The sequence below is a fragment of the Gossypium hirsutum genome, chromosome D06, assembly GCF_007990345.1.
Source record: "Gossypium hirsutum isolate 1008001.06 chromosome D06, Gossypium_hirsutum_v2.1, whole genome shotgun sequence".
Taxonomy (NCBI): Eukaryota; Viridiplantae; Streptophyta; class Magnoliopsida; order Malvales; family Malvaceae; genus Gossypium; species Gossypium hirsutum.
The window spans coordinates 64,147,760-64,171,326 of record NC_053442.1 but is presented as its reverse complement, the minus strand read 5'-3'; the positions used below and the strand labels follow the sequence as shown (position 1 = coordinate 64,171,326).

The 23,567-nt window shown below is 31.1% G+C and overlaps 3 protein-coding genes across 6 annotated transcripts; all 3 read left to right on the top strand.

The window, feature by feature from the left end:
- The first annotated feature begins 3,571 nt into the window (after positions 1–3,571).
- On the top strand, positions 3,572–7,284 carry LOC107937382 (acyl-protein thioesterase 2). Of its 2 annotated transcripts, none has more exons than XR_005915163.1 (9): positions 3,572–4,084; positions 4,204–4,318; positions 5,301–5,337; positions 5,487–5,556; positions 5,780–5,884; positions 5,965–6,115; positions 6,280–6,422; positions 6,799–6,892; positions 6,980–7,035. XR_005915163.1 is itself a non-coding variant. In XM_016870254.2 (9 exons), exons 1-9 carry the CDS (start codon positions 4,054–4,056, stop codon positions 7,062–7,064), a joined length of 771 nt encoding a protein of 256 aa, XP_016725743.2. In that variant the 5' UTR covers positions 3,634–4,053; the 3' UTR covers positions 7,065–7,284. The 2 variants fall into 2 exon arrangements, 1 of the variants encoding a protein (XP_016725743.2); XM_016870254.2 differs by having other exon boundaries at positions 3,634–4,084; positions 6,280–6,362; positions 6,980–7,284.
- A 7,051-nt stretch (positions 7,285–14,335) lies between these two features.
- On the top strand, positions 14,336–17,886 carry LOC121218651 (late embryogenesis abundant protein 2). Of its 3 annotated transcripts, none has more exons than XM_041096198.1 (4): positions 14,336–14,452; positions 14,586–14,684; positions 15,408–15,561; positions 17,635–17,886. In XM_041096198.1, the coding sequence occupies exons 1-3, from the start codon at positions 14,387–14,389 to the stop codon at positions 15,543–15,545; spliced, it is 303 nt and encodes a 100-aa protein (XP_040952132.1). In that variant the 5' UTR covers positions 14,336–14,386; the 3' UTR covers positions 15,546–15,561; positions 17,635–17,886. The 3 variants fall into 3 exon arrangements, with proteins under 3 accessions (XP_040952132.1, XP_040952133.1, XP_040952131.1); XM_041096199.1 differs by lacking the exon at positions 17,635–17,886 and adding an exon at positions 17,373–17,524; XM_041096197.1 differs by lacking the exon at positions 17,635–17,886 and having other exon boundaries at positions 15,408–15,722.
- A 4,185-nt stretch (positions 17,887–22,071) lies between these two features.
- On the top strand, positions 22,072–23,130 carry LOC121218650 (zinc finger Ran-binding domain-containing protein 2). Its single transcript, XM_041096196.1, has 3 exons — positions 22,072–22,266; positions 22,346–22,801; positions 22,895–23,130. The coding sequence occupies exon 2, from the start codon at positions 22,351–22,353 to the stop codon at positions 22,768–22,770; it is 420 nt and encodes a 139-aa protein (XP_040952130.1). The 5' UTR covers positions 22,072–22,266; positions 22,346–22,350; the 3' UTR covers positions 22,771–22,801; positions 22,895–23,130.
- The last annotated feature ends 437 nt before the right edge of the window (positions 23,131–23,567 follow it).

The following is a 23,567-nucleotide window of genomic DNA, read 5'->3' as shown; positions in this document are numbered from 1 at the left end:
GTGCAGAAGGATATAATATTCAAAACATAACTTGTCAGTTGTCCCTTCAATCACTGATCTTTAACCTACATTCACTCATTAAATTATGTTTCCTATTCCGAAAAATGTTCCTAGTAATGACAAAAAGAAACCCTAGCTATAATACCCTCCTACGCATCAAAGGGAACCAGCTTCTTCTTCCTTTCTTTTTTATCTTTTGGTATCGGGTACTTATATAGGACATCAACCAGATTTGGATTTGAGTTGGGTGGATTCCAAAACGGAAGACAAAGCTTTCACCCCTCGTTCACAAAATACGAACTTAAAATTTTAATTAAAAATATCGAATAACATACGATTGGACTCAAAGTTAATGGAAGAATAAGGTTTTTAAATCTATATATACATTAGTCTTATTTGGTAATTGGTTGATAGATGATTACCGACTGTAGTGATTAGTTTGATAAATTGATTCTGTTAATTGATTTGACAAATTGATTTAATTAAGTATTTAGTAAAATTTAATTGATATATGTAAAATGACAAATAAGGGTATGACACATTTTATTATTAAACATTTATTTATTTATAATACTTTAGTCTTTATTGAGTGAAATTATTGAAATAAAACACTATTACCAAGAAATTAAAACATCAATTATGGAAATTATTTAGTGAATATTTTTGAAGATTTAAATAAACAAATTTTTTAAGTTCGTTATTTATAAATATTAACCTTGTGGAAATTGATGAATATTAATAGTGTATCAATATAATTGTAAAATATATTGTTAGTGATAATTATGTCATGTTCTCAATATGTAAATTAGTGATAATTATGTCACGCTCTGAATAAATATGTCAAGTAGTATATTTCAATTAATATAAAGTTGTATAAAAAATCATTTTATACAAATAAATTAAAAATAAATTAAGAGTAAATAAATATTCAAGAAATAGATACATATGATAAAAGGGAGTAATTTTTGAGCAAGTATAGTTAGATATATCATTCCACATATCTCATCCCAAATCAGCTGTGGAAAGAGTTGCCCGTCCCAGCTTTTTTTGTTTTGGAGGTCTTAGCTCAACAAGTTCTTACAAATCTCCATTCACCATTTGACTACCAAATCCTTTACTTGTGCTCGAATCAGCTAAAAAAATTCAAAATTTCTGTTTACCAAATACCCTATTATATTATTCATGCAGTTCAATTTTCTTTTGTTATCATATATTATTCACGTAAGACTAAGCAATTTTTTTTTTCTTTTTCCTTGTTTAAAATACTAAAACTATTAAAAAAAATTTCTCTAGGAATTATGAGAAAACAATTGAGTTGATCAATTCTCTCTTGTTACATATCTATCACTACAAAAAAAAAGATTTTGATTTTCTTAAAAATTTCCGATATAAATGAATTAATGATGTTTGATTAGAATTAAAACGATCGATTGAACTGATTGAATCAAGAACAGATCAATATATTAATCTAAAAAATGATATTAAATTAGAACATTCAGTTAAATTGACGATTGAACTATATTTTTTATTTTTAATATTTTAATTAATTTTAATAAATTTGTAATCGAATTAACCAAACCAACAATTCGATAACCTAATTGATTGACTCTTATCGCTTAGAATCAACTCTATTTTCCAGCATCAAAGTAAAAAAAAAAGGAAAAAGCATCGAGACCAAGCCTATATTTCTCTATAAACTAGTATGTAGGTTCATCTTTAACCCACATTCACTCATTAGTTTATGTGTTTTTATTTTTTCACTGAACACGAAAGATAAAGTGAACCCTATAGGTAGCTGTTCCTGCATGGTTTTCAACAAAAAACGTCTTCTCAATCCATTATATCTTATACCACAATATTTTTTTAATATTAATGAATAAAACCATAAAATTTATTATGTATAATGAGATAAAACATATGATGTGAAAACTGAAAACCCTTTTTTTATTTTTTATTTTAAAAAATCTCCTATGGAATCCTTATAGCTTTCATTTTCACTGCATTTTGGGAGCCAGCTTTGCAGATGAAGTAGAAGAAAAAAAAAAGAGATTGTAATTATTCTCTATTTTCTTTTTTGTAATTTAGTTCAAAAGATTCCAACTTTTCAACTATATAGTTTTATTAAACACAAATTGGCTGCTGTATTATTAATAAATTAAGCTACACTCAAAGGGTAGTGCAAAGCAGCATATGTTGTCTTTCAGCTATATAAACCCTAAGAATCAATCAACTAAACTCTAAATTTTTAAGTATCATTCCTATATATATATGTATGTACACACTAATTGATTAATTGATTCTTGCCCCATATGAATGTCGTGGTAGGGTAAAGGAGGAGTTGACAATTAAAAAAGTTCCCTCAATTTTTTCTCCAAAAAAGAATAGGAAAAATATATAAATATTGACAAGTTGACCTATATAACACAATAGATGTCACCATTTAACACAGTAACCAATTATGGACTGCCATGTCAATTTTTTCCCCCTGAAGTCAACTAGTTAAATATAGAGTTTGGTTTGTTTATGCTTAGGAAAAAAAAAGTAAGTTTAGAGTTGGAATCTAATCTTTCCTAAAATATCATGGAGTTAGGTTGTATTTTATATTTTTTTACTAAATAAATAGATAAATAAGTCTTTATATAATAGATCAAAGAGAAAATTAGTCTTTTTATGGCACATTATATGTAAATGGCCGATTATTCTATCGGTCTTAGTTTTTAACTGTATAAATAGATTAATTTTTTTAGAAAAAAGAATTAGTTTACTCTTTAATCTAATGTATATAGATTAATTTACTACTTTTTGAATAAAAAAAATCAAAAAATACAATTTACCTTCTAGCACGCAAGTAACTTTATAATACTTTTACCCTATTGACAACAAGAAGATGATATAAAGCTGGAGTGCATATATATATATATATAAAGCTGCATTTATAGGTGGATACTGACGGGATAACATGGGCTAGAAACACTAACTTGAATGGAAAATGAGAAAGCAGTTAAAATGGTGGGTCTACAACTCTGCAAAATCAATAGTAATTTTTTTTGATATTTTTTATCTTCGTTTTATTATCCATGTCTAGAGCTTACAGATCTTATATCTATAAGATTCGAGTCCTCATTTTTTTATAATATAAATTATCTTACCATTACATCCAATATAATTTTACAATTAAAGTTTAAGGCTTGGACTTAATATACTTATGGTGTTTCCCATGGATATATAAACAAACAAAACTTTTATGGTGGGACAAGGAGTATTCAGCAAACCAAATATATTCTAGTGGCAAACAAGAAAGGAGGATAGAGGGAAAAAAAAAAGGCCACATGCTTTTTTTCCTTCTGTGTTTTCTCACATAATAAAATCCCAGGAATGGAGAAAATATATAGTTTATACATATGTTATACATGTATATATATGTAAATATGTATGTATGTAATTATTATTTGTGTCATTGATACCTTTCAGGATATATCTATTATACTAAAAATTTGTAAGGATGTATATGAAAGTTGAAACTTCCATGCTTTTTTCTACTTAATGGGGGTATCAATCAAATCATCAAAGAATTCATAAACAAATGATTTCAGAAAAAGAAAAGGAAGATATTTCAAATATATAGTTAATGCTTTTTTCTTGTTTTCAGTAATATTCTCTTGAGTTGTTGCTGTGGGGGGATTTGCTTTTTATTTATTTTTTAGCCACTTCCCAACAAGCATAGATTCTCTCTATATTGTTACAAATCTCTATGGAGGGATGGGATGTTTGTGCTCTTGCCCTTGCTTGGATCCCTATGCTACATTGAAAAGATTTTTTATTTTATTTTCTTTTAAACCCTTCCTTTTCAATGATGCTTTTTTTTTTTTGGAGTTTTCTAGGCAAAATTTTAGGCTACAAAAATGTATAGCCAGTTGTACACAATACTCACCTGTTTTATTCCATTATCACACACACACTCCTTCCTATATTTGCTTATAAATAGGCAATACCCCTTGGGTTTCTTCATTGTATCACTTCTTTTCAGTCCTGTTAAAAAACAACAACAAAATCATGAGCTATTCACATTATACCATGGCTTCTGGTTAGTTGCTTTCTTTCTCTCATTTCAGCTTTCTTGAATTCATTTATACTGTTCTTAGCAATGGTTTTTAGAGTGTTGTAATAACTTGAAAACTCCATTAATGGTGTTAATGTTTTTAGGTAGTAGAACTGGTAGAAGGACATTTGAATTTGGAAGGACATATGTGGTTAGACCAAAAGGTAAACACCAAGCTACTATAGTGTGGCTTCATGGCCTTGGTGACAATGGCTCAAGGTAATTGCATGTTAGCCTTTTGTTATATTGCCTCAACCAATACATTGAAACTTTAGTATGAAAGTTTATGGTGAAAGTAAGATAGAGAAGATAGCATTAATTTGCTTCTTCACATTAGTTTTTATACATTAGATTAAAGAGTAAAAATTAGTATCTCAGCATAAGGCACACACGTCACTGTTTGGTTATTCTATTAATCATTCCAGCTTTTAATAAAAGAAATAGATAAAATTTTTAATAAAAAGGATTAGTTTGCTCATTGATCTAATTTACAGATACAAATTTATCTATTTTTTAGCAGAGGGGAAAAATATAATTTGACACCTAATATAGGAGTCTCTATGATATTTTTACCGAAAGTTTATATATATATATATAAATATAATTTGACACCTAATATAAGAGTCTCTATGATATTTTTACCGAAAGTTTATATATATATATATCTAGTAGAGTGAAGCTGTTTTGATCACTGTTTAACTCAACTTCATTCATTGAATTCAGATAAATTTTTACTGTTCTATGGATTTAATTTTATCTCAAAACAAATAAAGTTGTTTGAGAATGTCAACATCATTTTGTGTTTTTTCCCACTTTTTGAGTTGTTTTCTTTTTATTTTTACTGTCAATTGGAATAAGTTCTATGGAGCAAAACAGTGAAGCTGTGAAATAATATTCAATGTATATATATATATATATATTCTTCTGCTTCTGTCTCATGTGATGTTAAGCACTTAAGCTTAATTTGGAAGACTTAGAAATGTCAAAAAAGAGTATATTCCATGTTCATAGATAATGGACCACAAATTAACCTGTTTTTTTTTTCTGCCAAATTGGGATAAGAAATTTATCTTTTCACAAAGGATATTCATTATATTTTTCTTTAGTAGTATAGTCTTTTCAGTTAAATAGTTTCTATTTTCTTACTTTTTACAATATAAACAACACTTCTTCAAACTTTTGTTCCTGATTTATTTTGCAGTTGGTCTCAGCTCTTGGAAAGTCTTCCTCTTCCAAATGTAAGGATGCTTTCAAAAATTACTTTTGAACTTAATTTGTTTTTGATTTGCATATTGCTTTGTCCTACTTCAAAGCTCAGTTGAATTTGTTGAACTATGACATACAAGTTTGATCATCCATGATTCTCATATATATATATATATTTCAGATAAAATGGATTTGCCCAACTGCTCCTACTCGTCCTGTGGCTTTACTAGGGGGATTTCCTTGCACTGCATGTAAGAAACTCTGGTTTTATCTTATCTTACTCGAACTTGGTGCGAGTGCTGAACATGGGTGCATATCTGACACGAGTATGGTCAGAATTTTAGAAGGGGAATACTTGAATGTCATATAACCATGTACATGTCAGACATGTATGCCAGACACTTTTATCACCTGGTTCGTGAAGATGTCAATGCTTTGGCACTCATATAATCATTTAATTGCTTGGCATATCAGGGTTTGATACTGGTGAGCTTTCAGAAGAAAGTCCAGATGATTGGGAGGGTTTAGATGCTTCAGCAGCACATATTGCAAACTTCTTGTCAACTGAGCCATCTGATGGTATTTTAAACTCTCCATGCCATTCCACACTATATATATAGATTGGTTTTTGAAACTGGCGTTTGCTTCCTTTTTGACAGTTAAGGTGGGTATTGGAGGCTTTAGTATGGGTGCTGCAATGGCACTCTACTCTGCAACTGCTTGTGCTCTAGGAAGGTATGGAAATGGTATCCCATACCCTATCAACCTTAGAGCAGTTGTTGGGCTTAGTGGATGGCTTCCCGGTTCAAGGTACGACATCTTATGTTACTCTGGTTCGAGTGTGAATATTTGGAGGATACTTGAACAATCTATCCCCATTCCTGTGCCCAAATGCATGTTGCAAATCATGACAGAGTCTGAACCTGTATCACTTAAGTGCCATACAAGAACTCTAATCAGGTGTTGGCTTACAGGGGCTTAAAGAACAAAATACAAGTATCAAATGAAGCTGCAAGGCGAGCTGCATCCTTGCCGATTTTGCTTAGCCATGGAACCTGTAATTATCTTTTTCCATGTTTAAGCATGACATATTGCAAAAATAGCACACAATAGAAAGGTAAAAGTACTATGAAGGATCCTGAACTATAAATCGGATTGTATTTTATCCGTTCTACTAAAAAAAATAAACAAATTAACTACTGTATGTTAGATCAAAGAGCAAATTGGTCTTTCTGTTAATAGTAAAAATAGATAAAATTTTTACTGAAATGACTAATTTACTCTTTGGTTTAATATAGAAGTACTAATTTACTCATTTTTTTAATAAACAAGACAAAATACAATTTAACTCCTAATACAGGATCCTCCACTTTTACCTAGAAAAAATATCATCTAAAATGCTCAAAATACATTGTTAACATTCCAACATGACAAAAGTTTTGCTTGTTTATTCAACCAAATAATTATTACTACGTTATAATCTTTTATTACAGGTGATGATGTTGTCCCCTACAAAATTGGAGAAAAATCAGCTCATTCATTGAATATAGCAGGATTTTGGAATCTCACTTTCAAAAACTATGAAGGGTAATAATAATCATTTAGGCCTTTTAAAAATATCTCATCGTGAAAAACATCTTTTAAGTTTTTTTTGGTCTGAATTTGACTGTTCAGGATTGGCCATTACACAGTCCCTAAAGAGATGGATGAGGTCTGCAATTGGCTTACTACAAAACTGTGTCTCGAGGGATCTCGTTGAATGTAACAAAACATCAGTTCTTAGTTTGAGAAACGAACAATGGCAGACACAAAGACAAAAACTACATATGTACAAGTAGATGGGGTATATGGTATAGTTGAAATTAGCCTTAATTAACTTGTCCTCAAAATAAAAGTTTTGGTTTCTTTTAAAACTTTAAATCCAGGATGTAGATCTTTAATAACTTAGTCTTAGTTAATGAGATATAAGAAATTAGTCCCATTTGGCTTCTATCTTCATTTTTCGGAACCATCCGGGTTTCAAGACATCTCCTCTACATTGCCCTATGCACCGGGATTCGCTCATTTTCTTGGTGTGAAGCTACATGTGCCGGTTGAACTAAATAAACTTAAAGATGACAACCAAATCCCGGTGCATAGCGTGAAGCAAAAAAAGTATTGAAATTTGGGTCGTTACAGTTTTACAATATGATATTATATACAAAACATAATTATTTCATTTTGATCATATAACAAATTTTATAATATGATACAACAAAATAATACAAAGGCTAATATTTGATCAATTTCTTGATCAATTTCCTTCCCTTTTTCCTCTTCTTCCAACAATCCAAGAACACTAACAGTGTCACCTGTATGTTGAACAATCTTGCTCACTCCTTCCCCAATGCGCTGCACTACTTTCCTGATCCCTCGGACTAAACCGCCACCCTTTGGTAGTGCCGCAACAATCGTCTGCATCGATGCACCAGCAACCATGCTGCCAACATAATCATCCGCTGTAAGCCGATTGCCTTCGTCACAAGCACGAACCGTGTTTGAATCAGAAGATGACATAATTTTCACACCAAAAGATAATATCTAAATTCTCAATGTCCTATTAAAAATTGTTGTAAATGTATGTATATATAATAGCCAATATGTACAAAACCAAAGCTACTTGGGTTTTACAGGTAGCCAGCCAACTTAGGATGTTTTGACATTGTTAAAGCTGATTCGTTGCTATGTTCTTATCGTTGTAATCGTTGTAAATTTGTACGCTTCATCCGTCCTATACTGTTAGTACTAAATTTTTAAATAGAAACCATCTTATGTAGAACACCATGCCATTATTACTTGGGCACGTTACAAAGTTAATGTTGGAATATTTTCAAATATTTATAGTATCCCAATAACTATAAATGAATGGGTGTAATTAATCAAAAGATAAAACTTTTGGTCATTGGTCAAAAGTTATATCATTTGATTTTTTAAAAAAAATTATAACTATTCAAAAAATATTATTTGAATAGTTACAAAATTAAATGAATAATTATTATTATTTATTTATTCATAAAGACACCTATTGAAAGATGTCTCTATGAAGAGACATGAAAATTCCTATAAATAGGAATGGAATTTCATTTGGAAATCATATCAACAAATTCTAATATTATTTCTTCTCTTCCTTCATTTTCTAATATTATTAAATTATTCTATAAAGTATTGCTGCAGAAATCCTTTGTAGAAATTGAGTTTTTGTTATACATTACTCAGTGCATAGTGGACTATTCTCGTCATGCAAAACGCAAATAGTCATTGGTTTCATTGTATCCTCGAGGTTAATTTGCTTGGAACTCGTTTGCACACTGAAGATAAGTGGGGGCGAATATAACCTTAAAGATAGTGGCTTGATACACGCCTTGGAGCCTGTCCTATTTCTTCTTTTTCTTTTCGAGTTCCGATCGTGTGTTCGAGTTTTTTCCTTACCGGAGTTTTGTACTAACAATTTTAAGGTTATATTTCATGATAACTACCACAACACATGAAAGTGGAACACTAAGGGAGTTGGCTTCCAACTTTGTTAAACTTGATCGTTTTGATGGTGGCAATTTTCGACGATGGCAGAAAAAGATGCACTTTTTGTTATCAACTTTGAAGATTGCTTATGTTTTGGATACTCCAAGACCTGAAGAGAATGAAAATGAATCTGTTGCTGCAACCCGAGAAAGACAAAAATGGGACAATGCTGATTACATGTGCATGGGCCACATATTGAATGGTTTATCTGATGGTTTGTTCGACACCTACCAAAACAACGTCACCGCTAAAGAATTATGGGACAAATTGGAGGCAAGATACATGACCGAAGATGTTACAAGTAAGAAATTTCTTGTCAGTCGTTTCAATAATTATCAAATGGTTGATGGTCGTTCTGTTATGGAACAATTTCGTGATATTGAAAAGATGCTGAATCAATTTAAGCAATATGATATGAAAATGGATGAAATGATTGTGGTATCCTCCATAATAGACAAACTTCCTCCATCTTGGAAAGACTTTAAAAGAAGTCTAAAACATAAGAAAGAGGAAATATCTCTTGAGGCTTTGGCAAATCATCTTCGTATTGAAGAAGAGTATCAAAAACAAGATCAGAACCTAAATTCTGAAAATACCAAAGTACATGTTACGGAGGAAGTACAGACTACTAAACCATTCAAGAGAAAGTTCAATCAGACTGATAGAGCACCTAAGTTCAAAAAGAAACAAAAGGGCTCATGCTATCATTGTGGAAAGCCGGGACATTTCAAGAATGAATGTCGATTTTTAAAGAAGAAATCATCTTCTAAGGCTGATAATAACGAAAAGTTCGTTGCAATGATATCTGAAATTAATATGGCACAAGATGATAATACATGGTGGATTGATACTGGAGCAACCAAACATGTGTGCAAAGACAAAAGCATGTTCACAAAGTTCACACAATGTGAAAATGACAATGTCTTGTACATGGGAAATTCTTCCACCGCAACAATTAAAGGCAAAGGGTCTGTTGAACTACAATTCACTTCTGGAAAGGTTTTAACCTTAAATGATGTATATTATGTACCAGAAGTTAGGAAAAATTTAGTGTCTGGAAGTCTGTTGAATAAGTTTGGTTTCAAACTTGTTTTTGAGGCAGATAAGTTTATTTTGTCTAAGGGAGGAATTTTTGTGGGAAAAGGGTATATGTATGAAAGCATGTTCAAACTTAATATTATTTATAAGAATAAAAATACTATTTCTGCTTATATGGTTGAATCATTTTGTTTGTGGCATTATAGATTAGGTCATTTGAATTATAGAAAATTGAATGACATGTATAAATTAGATTTAATTCCTGTTTTTAATAATAATATTGAAAAATGCAATACCTGTATGTTGACTAAAATTACAAGAAATCCTTTCCCTAAGGTTAAAAGGAAAACAAAATTGCTTGATTTGATACATAGTGATTTATGTGACTTGCATAATACTCCTACATTAGGTGGAAAGAAATATTTTGTTACTTTTATTGATGATTGTTCTAGATATTGTTATGTATATTTATTGCATTCAAAAGATGAAGCGCTTGATAAATTTAAAGTTTATAAATCTGAAGTTGAACTTCAGTGTGAATCATTTATCAAGTGCTTAAGATCGGATAGAGGTGGAGAATACTATAATCCAAGTTATTTTGAACTCACTGGAATTGTCCATCAAGTTTCAGCCCCTTACACACCACAACAAAATGGTGTAGCTGAAAGGAAAATAGAGTCTTGATTGAAATGGTAAATTCAATGTTATCATATTCAGGTCTTGGACAGGGTTTTTGGGGAGAAGCTGTTCTAACAGCTTGTCATATATTGAATAGAGTTCCTAATAAGGAAACTAAAATAACCCCCTATGAACAATGGAAGAAAAGGAAACCAAACCTTAATTATTTAAAGGTTTGAGGTTGTAGAGCTATTGTAAAAGTTCCAACACCTAAACGTAAAAAGTTAGGTGAAAGAGGAATTGAATGCATATTTATAGGTTATGCACATAATAGCAAGGCATATAGGTTCATAGTAATTGAACCAAATGATTCAATTTCAATTAATACGGTTATTGAATCAAGAGATGATATTTTTGATGAAAATAGATTTAATTCTATATCAAGACAATTACAACCACAACAATTGATTCATTCTTCAAATGAGAATGAGATTCCATTGAAACAAATTGATAATAATGATGAATCTTGTCAAGAATTAAGAAGAAGTAAGAGGATTAAAAAGGTCAAAGATTTTGGACCAGATTTCATTATGTTTCTTGTAGAAGGAAAAGGTGAAAGTATATGCAATAAGATACCTTATTGTTATAATACCGAATGTGATCCTATTACATTTGAAGAAGCAGTGAAATCTCAAGACTCTGCTTTTTGGAAAGAAGCAATAAATGATGAAATTGATTCAATAATGGGAAATCAAACTTGGATCTTAGTTGATCTTCCACCAGGTTCCAAACCAATAGGTTGTAAATGGATCTTCAAAAAGAAAATGAAGGTCGATGGAACCATTGATAAATTTAAAGTAAGGTTGGTAGCAAAAGGTTTTACACAAAGACAAGGTATTGATTACTTTGATACCTATGCTCCAGTAGCAAGAATTGCTACAATTAGACTATTAATATCACTTACCTCTATATATAATTTGGTTGTTCACCAAATGGATGTTAAAACTGCATTTTTAAATGGTGAATTGGAAGAGGAAGTGTACATGGAGCAACCGGAAGGATTTGTTGTTCCAGGACAAGAGCATAAGGTATGTAAGCTTGTTAAATCTTTATATGGGCTTAAACAAGCACCAAAACAATGGCACCAAAAGTTTGACAAGGTTGTTTTAGCTAATGGCTATAAAATAAATGAATCCGATAAGTGCATATATAGTAAATTTGATAATGGAAAGGGTGTTATAATTTGCTTATATGTAGATGACATGCTCATTTTTGGCACGGATTTGGAACAAATAGAAAACACAAAGAAATTCTTGTCAAACAACTTTGCTATGAAGGATATGGGTGTAGCAGATGTTATTCTTGGGATTAAAATAACCCGAGATGAAAGCACTATAGCTTTATCACAATCACATTACATTGAAAATGTGCTTAAAAAGTTTGATCTTTTCAACTGTATACCAGCATCTACACCCATGGATCCTCAATTAAAATTAGTATCTAATGCTGGTAGGAAAATTAATCAATTGAAATATGCAAGTCTAATTGGTTGTCTTATGTACATAATGACTTGTACAAGACCAGATATTGTATATGCTATTGGAAAATTGAGTAGATACACAAGTAATCCAAGTAGTTTGCATTGGCAAGCTTTAAATAGAGTACTGAGGTACTTAAAGAAAACTATTAACTATGGATTGTGTTATAATGGATATCCTCCAGTTTTAGAAGGGTATTCGGATGCTAGTTGGATTACAAGTTTGGAAGATCATGCATCTACTAGTGGGTGGATCTTCATTCTTGGTGGAGGAGTCATTTCTTGGGGTTCCAAGAAACAAACATGTATTACTGATTCCACCATGGCAGCAGAATTTATTGCATTAGCCGCTGCATCTAAAGAAGCAGAATGGTTAAGAAATTTGTTTTATGATGTACCTTTATGGCTTAAGCCAATTTCACCTATTTCTATCCGTTGTGATAGTGAGGCTACTCAAGCAAAGGCATATAGCCAAGTATATAATGGAAAGTCTAGACACAATGGATTAAGACATAGTTATGTCCGACAATTAATCTCTGATGGAGTGATCACTATTAATTATGTGAGGTCAAGTGAAAATTTGGCAGATCCTTTGACAAAAAGTCTTGCTAGAGATGCAGTAAAAAGGACCTCAAAAGGGATGGGGCTCAAGCCTATTAATTAGAGTCACCCATGATGGAAACTCGACTCAACGCTTGGTATAACGTCAAGTCTTGAGTTCAATGAGACAAAGTACATCATTAGTATGTGACTGTTAGCACTATAAATAAATCCATCCTAAGATTAAAGTGCTAGGTACCCGTAATGATAAGGGAAGGATGAGTAATGTACTCTTAATGGACCCATAACATAAATATGTTAGAGTGTTATAATTACGGGAACACTTTTGATGGGATCTACTTATGTGAGTGAAAGTGTGGCCGCTTCTAGGAGCTTAAGGGTTTGGCTCTGACAGCACTCATGAAAAGAGGACATAGACACATGGCTATAATAGTGTCCCTAGATACTATGCATTGACTGATGTTGAAATCATTGTGTGAGATGTGTTCAGTTAATCAAATGGAATAGTTGGTTCAAAGCTTAGTCTACCATACAATTTCGATTAACTTTAACATGCTTTCACTAAGTGAAGGTTCAATCGTAAGACACCTTTATTTATGCAAATTGATTTCCAAGAATATCAAAATCTAAATATTTTGAAAATGGGGGAGATTGTTGGAATATTTTCAAATATTTATAGTATCCCAATAACTATAAATGAATGGGTGTAATTAATCAAAAGATAAAACTTTTGGTCATTGGTCAAAAGTTATATCATTTGATTTTTTAAAAAAGAATTATAACTATTCAAAAAATATTATTTGAATAGTTACAAAATTAAATGAATAATTATTATTATTTATTTATTCATAAAGACACCTATTGAAAGATGTCTCTATGAAGAGACATGAAAATTCCTATAAATAGGAATGGGATTTCATTTGGAAATCATATCAACAAATTCTAATATTATTTCTTCTCTTCCTTCATTTTCTAATATTATTAGATTATTCTATAAAGTATTGCTGCAGAAATCCTTTGTAGAAATTGAGTTTTTGTTATACATTACTCAGTGCATAGTGGACTATTCTCGTCAGTGCAAAACGCAAATAGTCATTGGCTTCATTGTATCCTCGAGGTTAATTTGCTTGGAACTCGTTTGCACACTGAAGATAAGTGGGGGCGAATATAACCTTAAAGATAGTGGCTTGATACACACCTTGGAGCCTGTCCTATTTCTTCTTTTTCTTTTCGAGTTCCGATCGTGTGTTCGAGTTTTTTCCTTACCGGAGTTTTGTACTAACAGTTAAGAAGGTAATTTTGAATAGGCGGTAAGTTTGACCGTGAAATTAATAATAATAGTAGTTACGATTTGTGAGTATAGTTACTTTAACGGTGAGATTAAAATCAGTTATGAGATATATATTTAGATTCAATTGTAACAGTCGTAGTGAAGTAAATAATAATTTATCCTTTTTACTTATAATAATTATATGTATGTGTGTATATATATGTTTAAAAAGAAAAAAGAAAAGTGAAAACTGAATTAGAGTGTATAGGCTAACTGGCCGATGGGTCTCTGTTGACCAAGCAATTTCTTCTTCTATTGTTGTATGAAAGGTCGAATCTGATTTAATTACAATTTGCCAAGTGCTGATGAAAGCTTGAATTGAGATCACCAGTGATAAAAATAGGGTGCATTTGTTGGCTATAAATTTGTTTTTTATTATCACTTAAGAGATTGATTAAGACTAAATAAATTTGATAATTAAACTTTGATTAAATAAAGAATGTCAAGCCAAAGTACACCTCAGAATATTACAGACAAGGTTGAAGAAATGGCTGATCAAGCTCAGGTAACAATATCTCTATATTTCTTATATGATCTTAAGTTACTTAGACTCGGGTGTAAATGTTATACAGGAGTAAAATTTTTGCGGGTTGTCTTTATATTTGACGTTTAAGCATACAAATATTGTTGTTGTACAGATGAAGAAGGATGAGACGATGAGCCAAACATCCATGAACTCTCAGTCTTCTGATCAGAATGCTAGTTATACTTCCCAGGCCTCCAACTTACTTCAACAGGCATCACCCAATTTTTTTTTTTCGTTTTAAGCTAAATTTATGTTAAATTAATTGATCTCGAGGGATTTCTGATTCTTTCGAAAAAAATCTTCAAAGTGCCGTCTGTTAAGAGTTGTTAGATCTCTTAATACATCTAATATTGTCCCAAATCGACTCCATCAAGAGAAGCACAAATTCATAAAGTGAGAGTGTGTCTCGTTAGATTGAGTTGTGCACATGGCTACAAGGAAATGGCCCTCATTTCCTAAGGTAAAATTTGAACCCAAGCCCTAAATGGCATCAAATATATGCTACCATGTAAGACCGAAGCCAAGAATTCTTTATTAGGGTCGAGATAAATATGTAAATTGTGGCGACTCTAAAATTTTTATTATAAAAAGATTAAATTGGATTAATAGTTTTTAAGGGGTCTAGAATTGCAATATAATCCTTTTACCAAGGGCCAAAGCCCTGCCTGCCTGCCTGCCTTTCTTTGGATTTGTCCCTACTACCACACGGCCTATCCAATGAGACATTTCTGTTCAACTCCATTTTCGGTTTAAACTTTCAACAAAGTTGAGAAACAAAATCTTGGCCTATGAAGGTATTAAATCTATTTAGAGATCCATCGATTCTAACAGAATACCCTTCAAATTTTTTTTCAAAAATAGTTGATGTCCCCTCAATAGGTAAGTATCTCTCTTAATTAACAGCTTTTACCTATATATATATATATGAGTGCAGACAGGAGAGCAAATGAAGAACATGGCACAAGGAGCTGCTGAAGCAGTAAAGAACACTTTGGGAATGAACAGTGCTACTAATAATGCTTCTAATGCCCCGGACACCAACCATCCAAGTAACCCATTTTCCAGGGATTGAATTTTTCCTTACCCGGGTAATTTACATTTGAGGTCACAGAATTTAGCATCAATTATCATGTACGTCACGTATTTTTAATTATATCGAATTAAGTCGATCAACTTTAATTATTAATAAATGAATTTCTGTATGTTAATTCTATTAAGTAATTTTAATGGAAAATTTTGACTTGGTAAACTTCATTCAGATATACATTCCGAGCTTGCTTTGACATTAAAGTTATTTAACAAAATTAACATGAATTACTTAATTTGTTAATAAAAAAAGTATGATGATAAAATTCGATGAAATTAAAGATTTGTGTCCTATATGAAAATTGATGTTAAGTTTAATAACCTAAGATGTAAATTATCCTTTCCTCAAAGCTTTTCTGCTTTGACTTGCTAGAGCATTTGCTATTATAATTTTATAAATATAATTATTATTTTTCATTTTTTTTTATTTTTTGAATTTGAGATGTAAAAGGCTCTCTGGTAATCTCTATGCTTTAAAAATAAAATTCAATTTGTTAAGTTTTAAAATTGTGCAAAAGATGCCACATCCACAATATTCTGGCACTAAGTTGGCTTTTTGATTGTTATACATTGTAGAGTTTAACATAAAGAGAAATTGGGTGAATTTATCATATTTGTTCAAGATTGCGTGACTAGATTTGTAACTAGAGGTAACTACACTTAGATGTGCAAAGGTGAGACTGCAATTTAGTGTTGCAGTTGGACTTAAATCATTATTTGTAAATAGTTCTTTGAGTAAGGGTCTACAAACATAGGTCAAGTACTTCAAACTACGTACGTTAATAATCTTTGTGTGCATAATGTCATTGTTGTTGTCTCGACTATTGTGGGTACATCTTTTACCACAACATAACCAGAAGAACATTCGATTTGTAAAAGAGCAAACACTTAGTTGATTTGATGAAGATCTTGTATTTGGGAAGTTCAAATAGAAGTAATGAAGGTGTTCTAATAGGTGCAACCTAGACAACTGAACTATTCTGCAAAACTAAAAGGTGTTGTGCCCATAGGTGAAAACACAATAGCTGACAGTGACAACGATGATGATGTGGACATGCAAATGGTTGAAACATACAAAGTGACGCTAGACAAATGAGATCTTTTGTGTATTGGTGAGGTAGCAAGTCTCAAATAGAAAAATTCAAAGATGGCTAAACTTGTTGATAAAAAAAAATGTTCCATTATCTAAACACAAGACTAAGCTAGATGTTACAAAAGCAATTCTTAAAAAGCTTGGCACTAAAAGTGAAATGTTGGATGAGATATTAGGTTCTGAAAGAAGAGGATGCAGGACTTTGTTTTGCTGTTGATTCATTTACACCATGCAAACCTTTTGTTACTGCGAGTTACCATTGTATACTTGAACATCAGTTGCAACTTAAGAAAGAGCTGGTAAAACATTATAACTTGTCTTATTTATTTGATATGTTTTGATATATCAAATATGTTGGACCTTTAATTGTTGATTTTTTAAGATTTTTTAGCAACACATCAGTGAAGACTTTACATGCGAGAATCAAGACTTTGACTACAATCAAAGTTCTCTTAAATAAAATTTGGTCTTAAAGGAGCTTGAAGACTAGAAGATCCCTATTGAATAGATACTTCATTTAACACTTTTTTAAGTGGCTATTTTAGTAGAACTAAAGATTGATATTGATTGTAATTGAACAAACCTTTTATGCATATATAATGGATTAGTTGTTTATGTTAGAAAGCACTTTATTTGTTCAATTAGGAACTATTTCTTTGAGTGTAAAATTATAAGTAAGCTAAATTATGTTCATTCGTTAGTTTACATCTAAATTTTCAGGAGAAAAGACTTAAAGGGGGAGTGATCTAATTCAAAGTATAGGAGTAAGGTTGCAACTTGGTAAATGAGTTAGACTTAAGTCGCATTTCGTATTTGTTTATAGTGAATTACTCTCTGAACAAGACTCCACAGATGTAAGAAGTTTTTGAACTACGTGTAACAATTTTTTGTTATCTATTTCTATTATTCTACTAATAGTTACTTTGTCCAGTTGCAACTGAAGAAATATCTAATAGAAAAAAATTATTTTATTCTCGTGTAGTTTTACTAAGGTGCTTATATAGAGGTTGTCACAACTCAGCAACAACCACAAAAAGTCGTGAAAAAAAGGAGCATAAATGTTTTATCATTTCACACACTGAAGTGATGGCATCCACCAAAACCTTTGGTATTTTAACAATGGTTACTCAAAGCATATAACTGGAGATATGTCAATTTTAAAGGATGTACTTGTGAGCTCTTTGATGGTAGAGTGCCCTTTGGAGATGAAAAAAATGGTAGAGTTACTAGTAAAGGTACACTTAATATTGAATGATTTCCTAACCTTAAAAATGTCTTGCAGAAAGACTTGATAAGCATATTGTGTGATGAAGGTCTCCATGTGAGATTTAACAAAAACAACTATTTAACAAGAAAATAAGTATTTAACACAATTTTAACAAGAGGGACTATATTGTTCCTTCAACTAATGCAGAGGAATTAGTTTATCCTTTTTACTAGAGGGATCAAAATGCAATTTAAAATATAGTATAAGAAGTGCTATAATACTTTTACTGAAAATTTGAGAGAATGAGTCGAACTTTTTTAAAAACCACTAATTATATAAAGGGAGATTTAAACTCCTACTAATAAAATATTATTAATTACAAAACAAAAATACTGTTATCAGAACTAGATTAAACCGATTAATTGAATTGAAAATTAGTAATTTACTTGGTTCAACTATATAACTGAAAATAAAACAAATCATTATCATGATAAAAACGATAATTCAACCATTTATGAATTTTTCAATTTTTTTTAATTTCATTAGCTTTTATTTAATTATTATTAACAAAATTCATTAGTCTAATTGGGTTCAATCATTAAACCTACTCAAGTTTCAGGTGACTTATCCAACTTAGGGTGAGTTTGGATGGGCGGTACGTTTACGGTGGCGGTGAAATTAGATATTGTAGCAACACTGTAGCGTGAGACAAAAAGTGGGTTAAACGCACCGCACCCAATCGTCCATCCAAACCCACCCTTAATCTATTAAGTTTCACACATTTTAATTTGGGTTTGGGCGAAGATTTTATAATCTCAACCTAGATTAAAACTAAATCAAATAAATTATTGGCATAATTTTTTAAAACTAATTTCAATCGTGGATCCTTTCTTTCAAAATAGGATAAAATTGGGAAGCTTTCGAGAGGGGGAATATTAAGATGATCGTAATCAATGCATGGAAACGATTCCCAAGGCGAATAAAATCAGCAGCAGCCCACTCACTTCCCCCTTTCTTTACAGTTTGCTCCCTGCTTCCTTTACCGCTCTTCAAGAGAATGGACTCCACTCCCTTCTTCGTACGTCTCTTATAATTCTATTTCTCTTTTTTTTCCCCCTTAATTAGTTGCTTTTGCATTTAAATTAGGATAAATAAATGAGAGATTAATTTACATTGCAATGATGGGCTTTATTTTAAATTCATTTTAATCACAAAATAACAAATAAATTCGGGTCATAAACATGGATAATGAACAAGAAAAAGGTGTTGATAGAATATTATAAAGCCAAAAAAAAGTGATTTTAAGAGAAGAAAAACAAAATGGAATTGAAATCGTAAAGCAAAGCAGCTGGTAGCCGCATAAAAAAAGAGAAAAAGAAAAAGATGGTCAAAATCATAAAAATAAAAAAACCTCGAACTACATGTTATTCTATTTATTACTCATCTTTATTGAAACTCTCCATTTTGCTCTTCCTTTTTTCCTCACTTTTTTTCCTTTCATTTGCCTTTTTCTCTTCATGCATGATTCCTTAATTAGTTCATTAAGTAACATTTGTGTATATATATATTAGAGGACTGAAATTTAATTATAAATTTTTAAAAAGATAAAGTATAATTTTTTTGGGTTCGTGATTACTCTTTTAAATAATGTTATTTTCAATATTCGAACTGAATTCTTTCTTTAAAAGTGTAATGCGTTTTACCACTATATTTGGAGAAATTATTTTATGGACTCTTCTCAACACATCATCCATGGTCCCTTTCTAATTATATAATGGCATTTCAACAATTTTTTCCATGTCATTGACACATAATTTTAGTAATTTTTTTACCCTAAACCTCTAATCCCGAACCTTGACCCTAAATTCTAAATCATGAACTTAAAACTCGAACTTCAAATCTCGAACTTTGACCCCAAACATCAAATTTTAAACTTGGGTTCGGGATTTGAGGTTTTGGGTTCGAAATTCAAGGTTAAAAAATTACCAAAATTATATGTCAATAACATGGAAAAAGATTGTTGAAATGTCATTAAATAATTAGAAAGAGATCATGGATGATGTGATGGGGATGGTCCATAAAATAATTTCTCCTACATTTGATATTATATTTTCATACATTATCTTACATATTCAATAAATAAAATGGTTTTTGAGTTGATAGTAAATTTGTAGGAGAATTCCTTTACTCAAATTGGAGCTTTTTAAGAACAAAATAAAGAAGGAGAATATTCAAATATACGTAAAAGCAACAACAATTTTTCTCTCATTTATATGTGTTGACCGCCATTGTTGTAGGATATTGAAAGTGACAATACCAAAATAATTGAGCTAAATTTAATTGGATGTGGCCCTCCTTTGGTTTTTTTTAATGTTCAGAATATTCATTACATTCCAAGAAAGAAAAAAGAAATACTTCTCATGATTCTTGACCCTCAAATGAAAATGCAATCCATTTTGTTCTTTGTCATGTGAAAATTGCGTGAAACGATTACGAATTATATCATTGCTGATTGAATTTTAATTCGATTAGTATAAGCATTATTGTCAATGTAGGAGAATGTAAGTTCGAGTGCGGTGAAACGCATTATCCTCTTATTCATGGGTTGGAGAGGGGCTATAGATAGTTCTAGATATTGTCTTAAAATAGAGTAGATATGATCAGAACATGTAATGTGTAATGAATGGTTAATTTTTATTAATAATTTATAGGTAAATTATACCGTTGTTCATTTTTAAGTAAGGGTTGTTTCTATTTTGGTTATTTTAAATTTTTCTTTTTTGTAAAAATAAAATTCATCAAATTGATCACTTCACCGTTAAATGGTATTGAAATAGTACTACAATTAAAATAAGAATGATTCTTATTTAGAATAATAGAAAAATAATTTATCCTTATTTTAGAATAATTTATCCTAATTTTAGAATGATTAACGTGAAATTGCACTGTTAGTCTTTCATTATCATTTAACAATAAAATGACAAATTTAATCAATTTTTATCTTCAAGTAACTAAAGTAGAAAATAAATAAATAACCAAAATAGAAACAACCCATGTTTACAATGACTAACTATTTCTCACCCTCCTTTCTCAAAGAGGAGGGTCCAAAGGGCAGTGGTCTCCAAGAGCCTTTTGTGTAATGTTCAGGGTTTCAGCACACTTGATGGAACAAATTTCTTTAGGGTTAGCTTTGTTGTGCTTATAGGGTTACAGAATCTCCCGTTTGCTTTTGTGTGGGATCCTCATTTGTTGGGCTGATGATAGATATGGCAAAAAACTTATAAATTTTTGGACAAGTCGAGATGGGTCGAGAAAATTTTTTTCGAGTCAGAGTCAAAATTAGAAGTTACTGCATCGAATAAAATTAAAATAAAAGAATTAAAAATCGAGATAAACAAAAAATCATCACGTCCTACACGGCCAACTTGCCCTAAATTGCATGAATCCGGATGGTCATTATCCCACTTGAGTTTTGTTATTCCCTCACTCTTCAAAGATAACCTTTCAAACGCATCCTTCAAAATTATTCCTCACAAAGGCTTTATTTACTCCTTAAACATACCCCTCAAAAATACTCCTCCACTTACCATCGTGTAGGTCAATGTGGACCTCACTCACTAATCGCCGTCTCTGAGCTCAACTATCGCATCCCATCTGAAGTGATTGACAGCATGTCCAATCCTTACCTTATTTAGGCCTATGATGGAAACCACTTAATCACTTGTATTTGACCCACCAATAGACTTAACATGTAATATCTCGGAACTGCAATTAAGAGTATAAAAACCCTCAATTTCACTAGGAAAAGGGACTTATTACTCGACTTTAGTTCTATCTCTTCCCAAAACACCCTTCACGATAACTCTCTCCCTTATACTAAACAAGATGAACCACCCATTTCCGCCTTCATCTCCATCCTATTAAATTCGAATACTACCTAAACTAAATTTAATTATATTTCGAATTCGGAATATTAATTCTTTAAACCACATATAGTATAATTTCCCCACTTTAATGTCACAAAAGAAATATGCATCGGGTTACTAAAAAAATAAAATTAAAAAAAAAAGAGCTAAATTGTTTCTATATAATCCCAAAACCCTAGAAAGGAAGTCGAAGCCGAATCATTTGTTCAAAATTTCCAGTCTTTGGAATCATAATTTTTCTCTTTATCCCTTTTCTTTTTTTAGATATTTTATTATATTATATATTTAATTTATCAAGGCTAAATGTGAAGAACACGAAAAAGTACATATACAGTCCACCATTTATTCCTTTTTCAGTGGTCGAAGTGTTTGTATATAAAGAGCTTCTCAATAAGCCATTACTTCAAGGGTTCTTTCAAGTACTTCATCATTATATCATCCAAATTCATCATATTTTTCCCATTTTATTTAGCAATTTAAGGTTGGTTTTTCATTTTATTTCTTAATTAAATCTGTAACTTCGAATCTTAATAATGTGTTTTGTGTTTTTGTTTTGTAAGAAAACATGAGCAGGCCAGGAGATTGGAACTGCAGGTCATGCCAACACCTCAACTTCCAAAGGAGGGACAACTGCCAACGTTGCGGTGAATCTCGATACGGTATTAGAGTCGGCTCGACATTGGGGTTCACCGCAGGCTCGGACGTTCGACCTGGTGACTGGTATTGCACGGCTGGAAACTGCGGCACCCACAATTTCGCGAGCCGGTCTACTTGTTTCAATTGCGGCGCGTTCAAGGACGAGTCGGGTGGAGGTTTCGACTTCGACATGTCTCGATCAAGAGGGTTCGGAGGTAACCGATCCGGCTGGAAATCAGGGGATTGGATATGTACCAGGTTAGGGTGCAATGAACATAATTTTGCTAGCAGAATGGAATGTTTCAGATGCAGTGCTCCAAGAGAATTCAACAATAGAACTTCATATTAAATCACATGCATGCTACTATATCCATTTTTGGGTACATTTCTTTCGACCTTATATTATTAAATATTTCTTCTTCTTTTTTAAATTCTAATTCTAATTAATATTTTCATTGGAATTGATGTTGTAGGTGTTTTGAGGCAATTAATAGGAGATTATAATGAGAGAGTGTTACTGGCTTTGATGATGAACACCACAAGCATTTTGTCATGTTTCTTTTATAAGATTCATGGCAATGTAGTACTTTTTCTTGTGATGATTATTTATGGTTTCAATTCTATGGTTTTATTGTCTTTTATTTTAGAGAGTTTTATTTATATTTTTGTAATGGTGCTTTGGCTTTATTAAAAGAAGATGATTCTCTTCTCTTTTCTTCTTCTTTTCATTAATAGTTAAAATAAAATAATTATTAAAAAAATATTAAATCCGATTCAATACGTTTTTTAAATCAATTGAATCGATTTACGAGTAAATTAATTTTTTTTACCTTATTCTAAACTTGTCATTTGGTCAATTTCTAAAAACACTACTTTTGGAATTTAATTGAATTTATTACTTGAATTTAATTGAATTATTATGCAAAGTTCACTATGCTAAATAAATCCTTAAAAAAAATAAAAAATTAATAAAATCATAAATTCATATTATAAAATAAATATAAAGGATTTCCCCTACCTATAAAAAATTTGAGGTGAAAAAGGTGAAATTATTCATTAAATTTATGGGTAAGATATTATTTCGTCTTAATTAAATCTGGAATCAAATCGGAGTAGACTTAAATATGAAACAAATTTTTTATCTCA

Bases quoted from the DNA above. Each gene is read 5' to 3' on its own strand.
- LOC107937382 (XM_016870254.2), top strand. From the start codon at position 4,054: ATGAGCTATTCACATTATACCATGGCTTCTG. The intron at 5,338-5,486 runs GTAAGGATGCTT...TATATATTTCAG, and splicing joins AAAGTCTTCCTCTTCCAAAT to ATAAAATGGATTTGCCCAAC. The intron at 5,557-5,779 runs GTAAGAAACTCT...TTGGCATATCAG, and splicing joins GGGATTTCCTTGCACTGCAT to GGTTTGATACTGGTGAGCTT.
- LOC121218650 (XM_041096196.1), top strand. From the start codon at position 22,351: ATGAGCAGGCCAGGAGATTGGAACTGCAGGTCATGCCAACACCTCAAC.
- LOC121218651 (XM_041096198.1), top strand. From the start codon at position 14,387: ATGTCAAGCCAAAGTACACCTCAGAATATTACAGACAAGGTTGAAGAA. The intron at 14,453-14,585 runs GTAACAATATCT...GTTGTTGTACAG, and splicing joins AAATGGCTGATCAAGCTCAG to ATGAAGAAGGATGAGACGAT. The intron at 14,685-15,407 runs GCATCACCCAAT...ATATGAGTGCAG, and splicing joins CCTCCAACTTACTTCAACAG to ACAGGAGAGCAAATGAAGAA.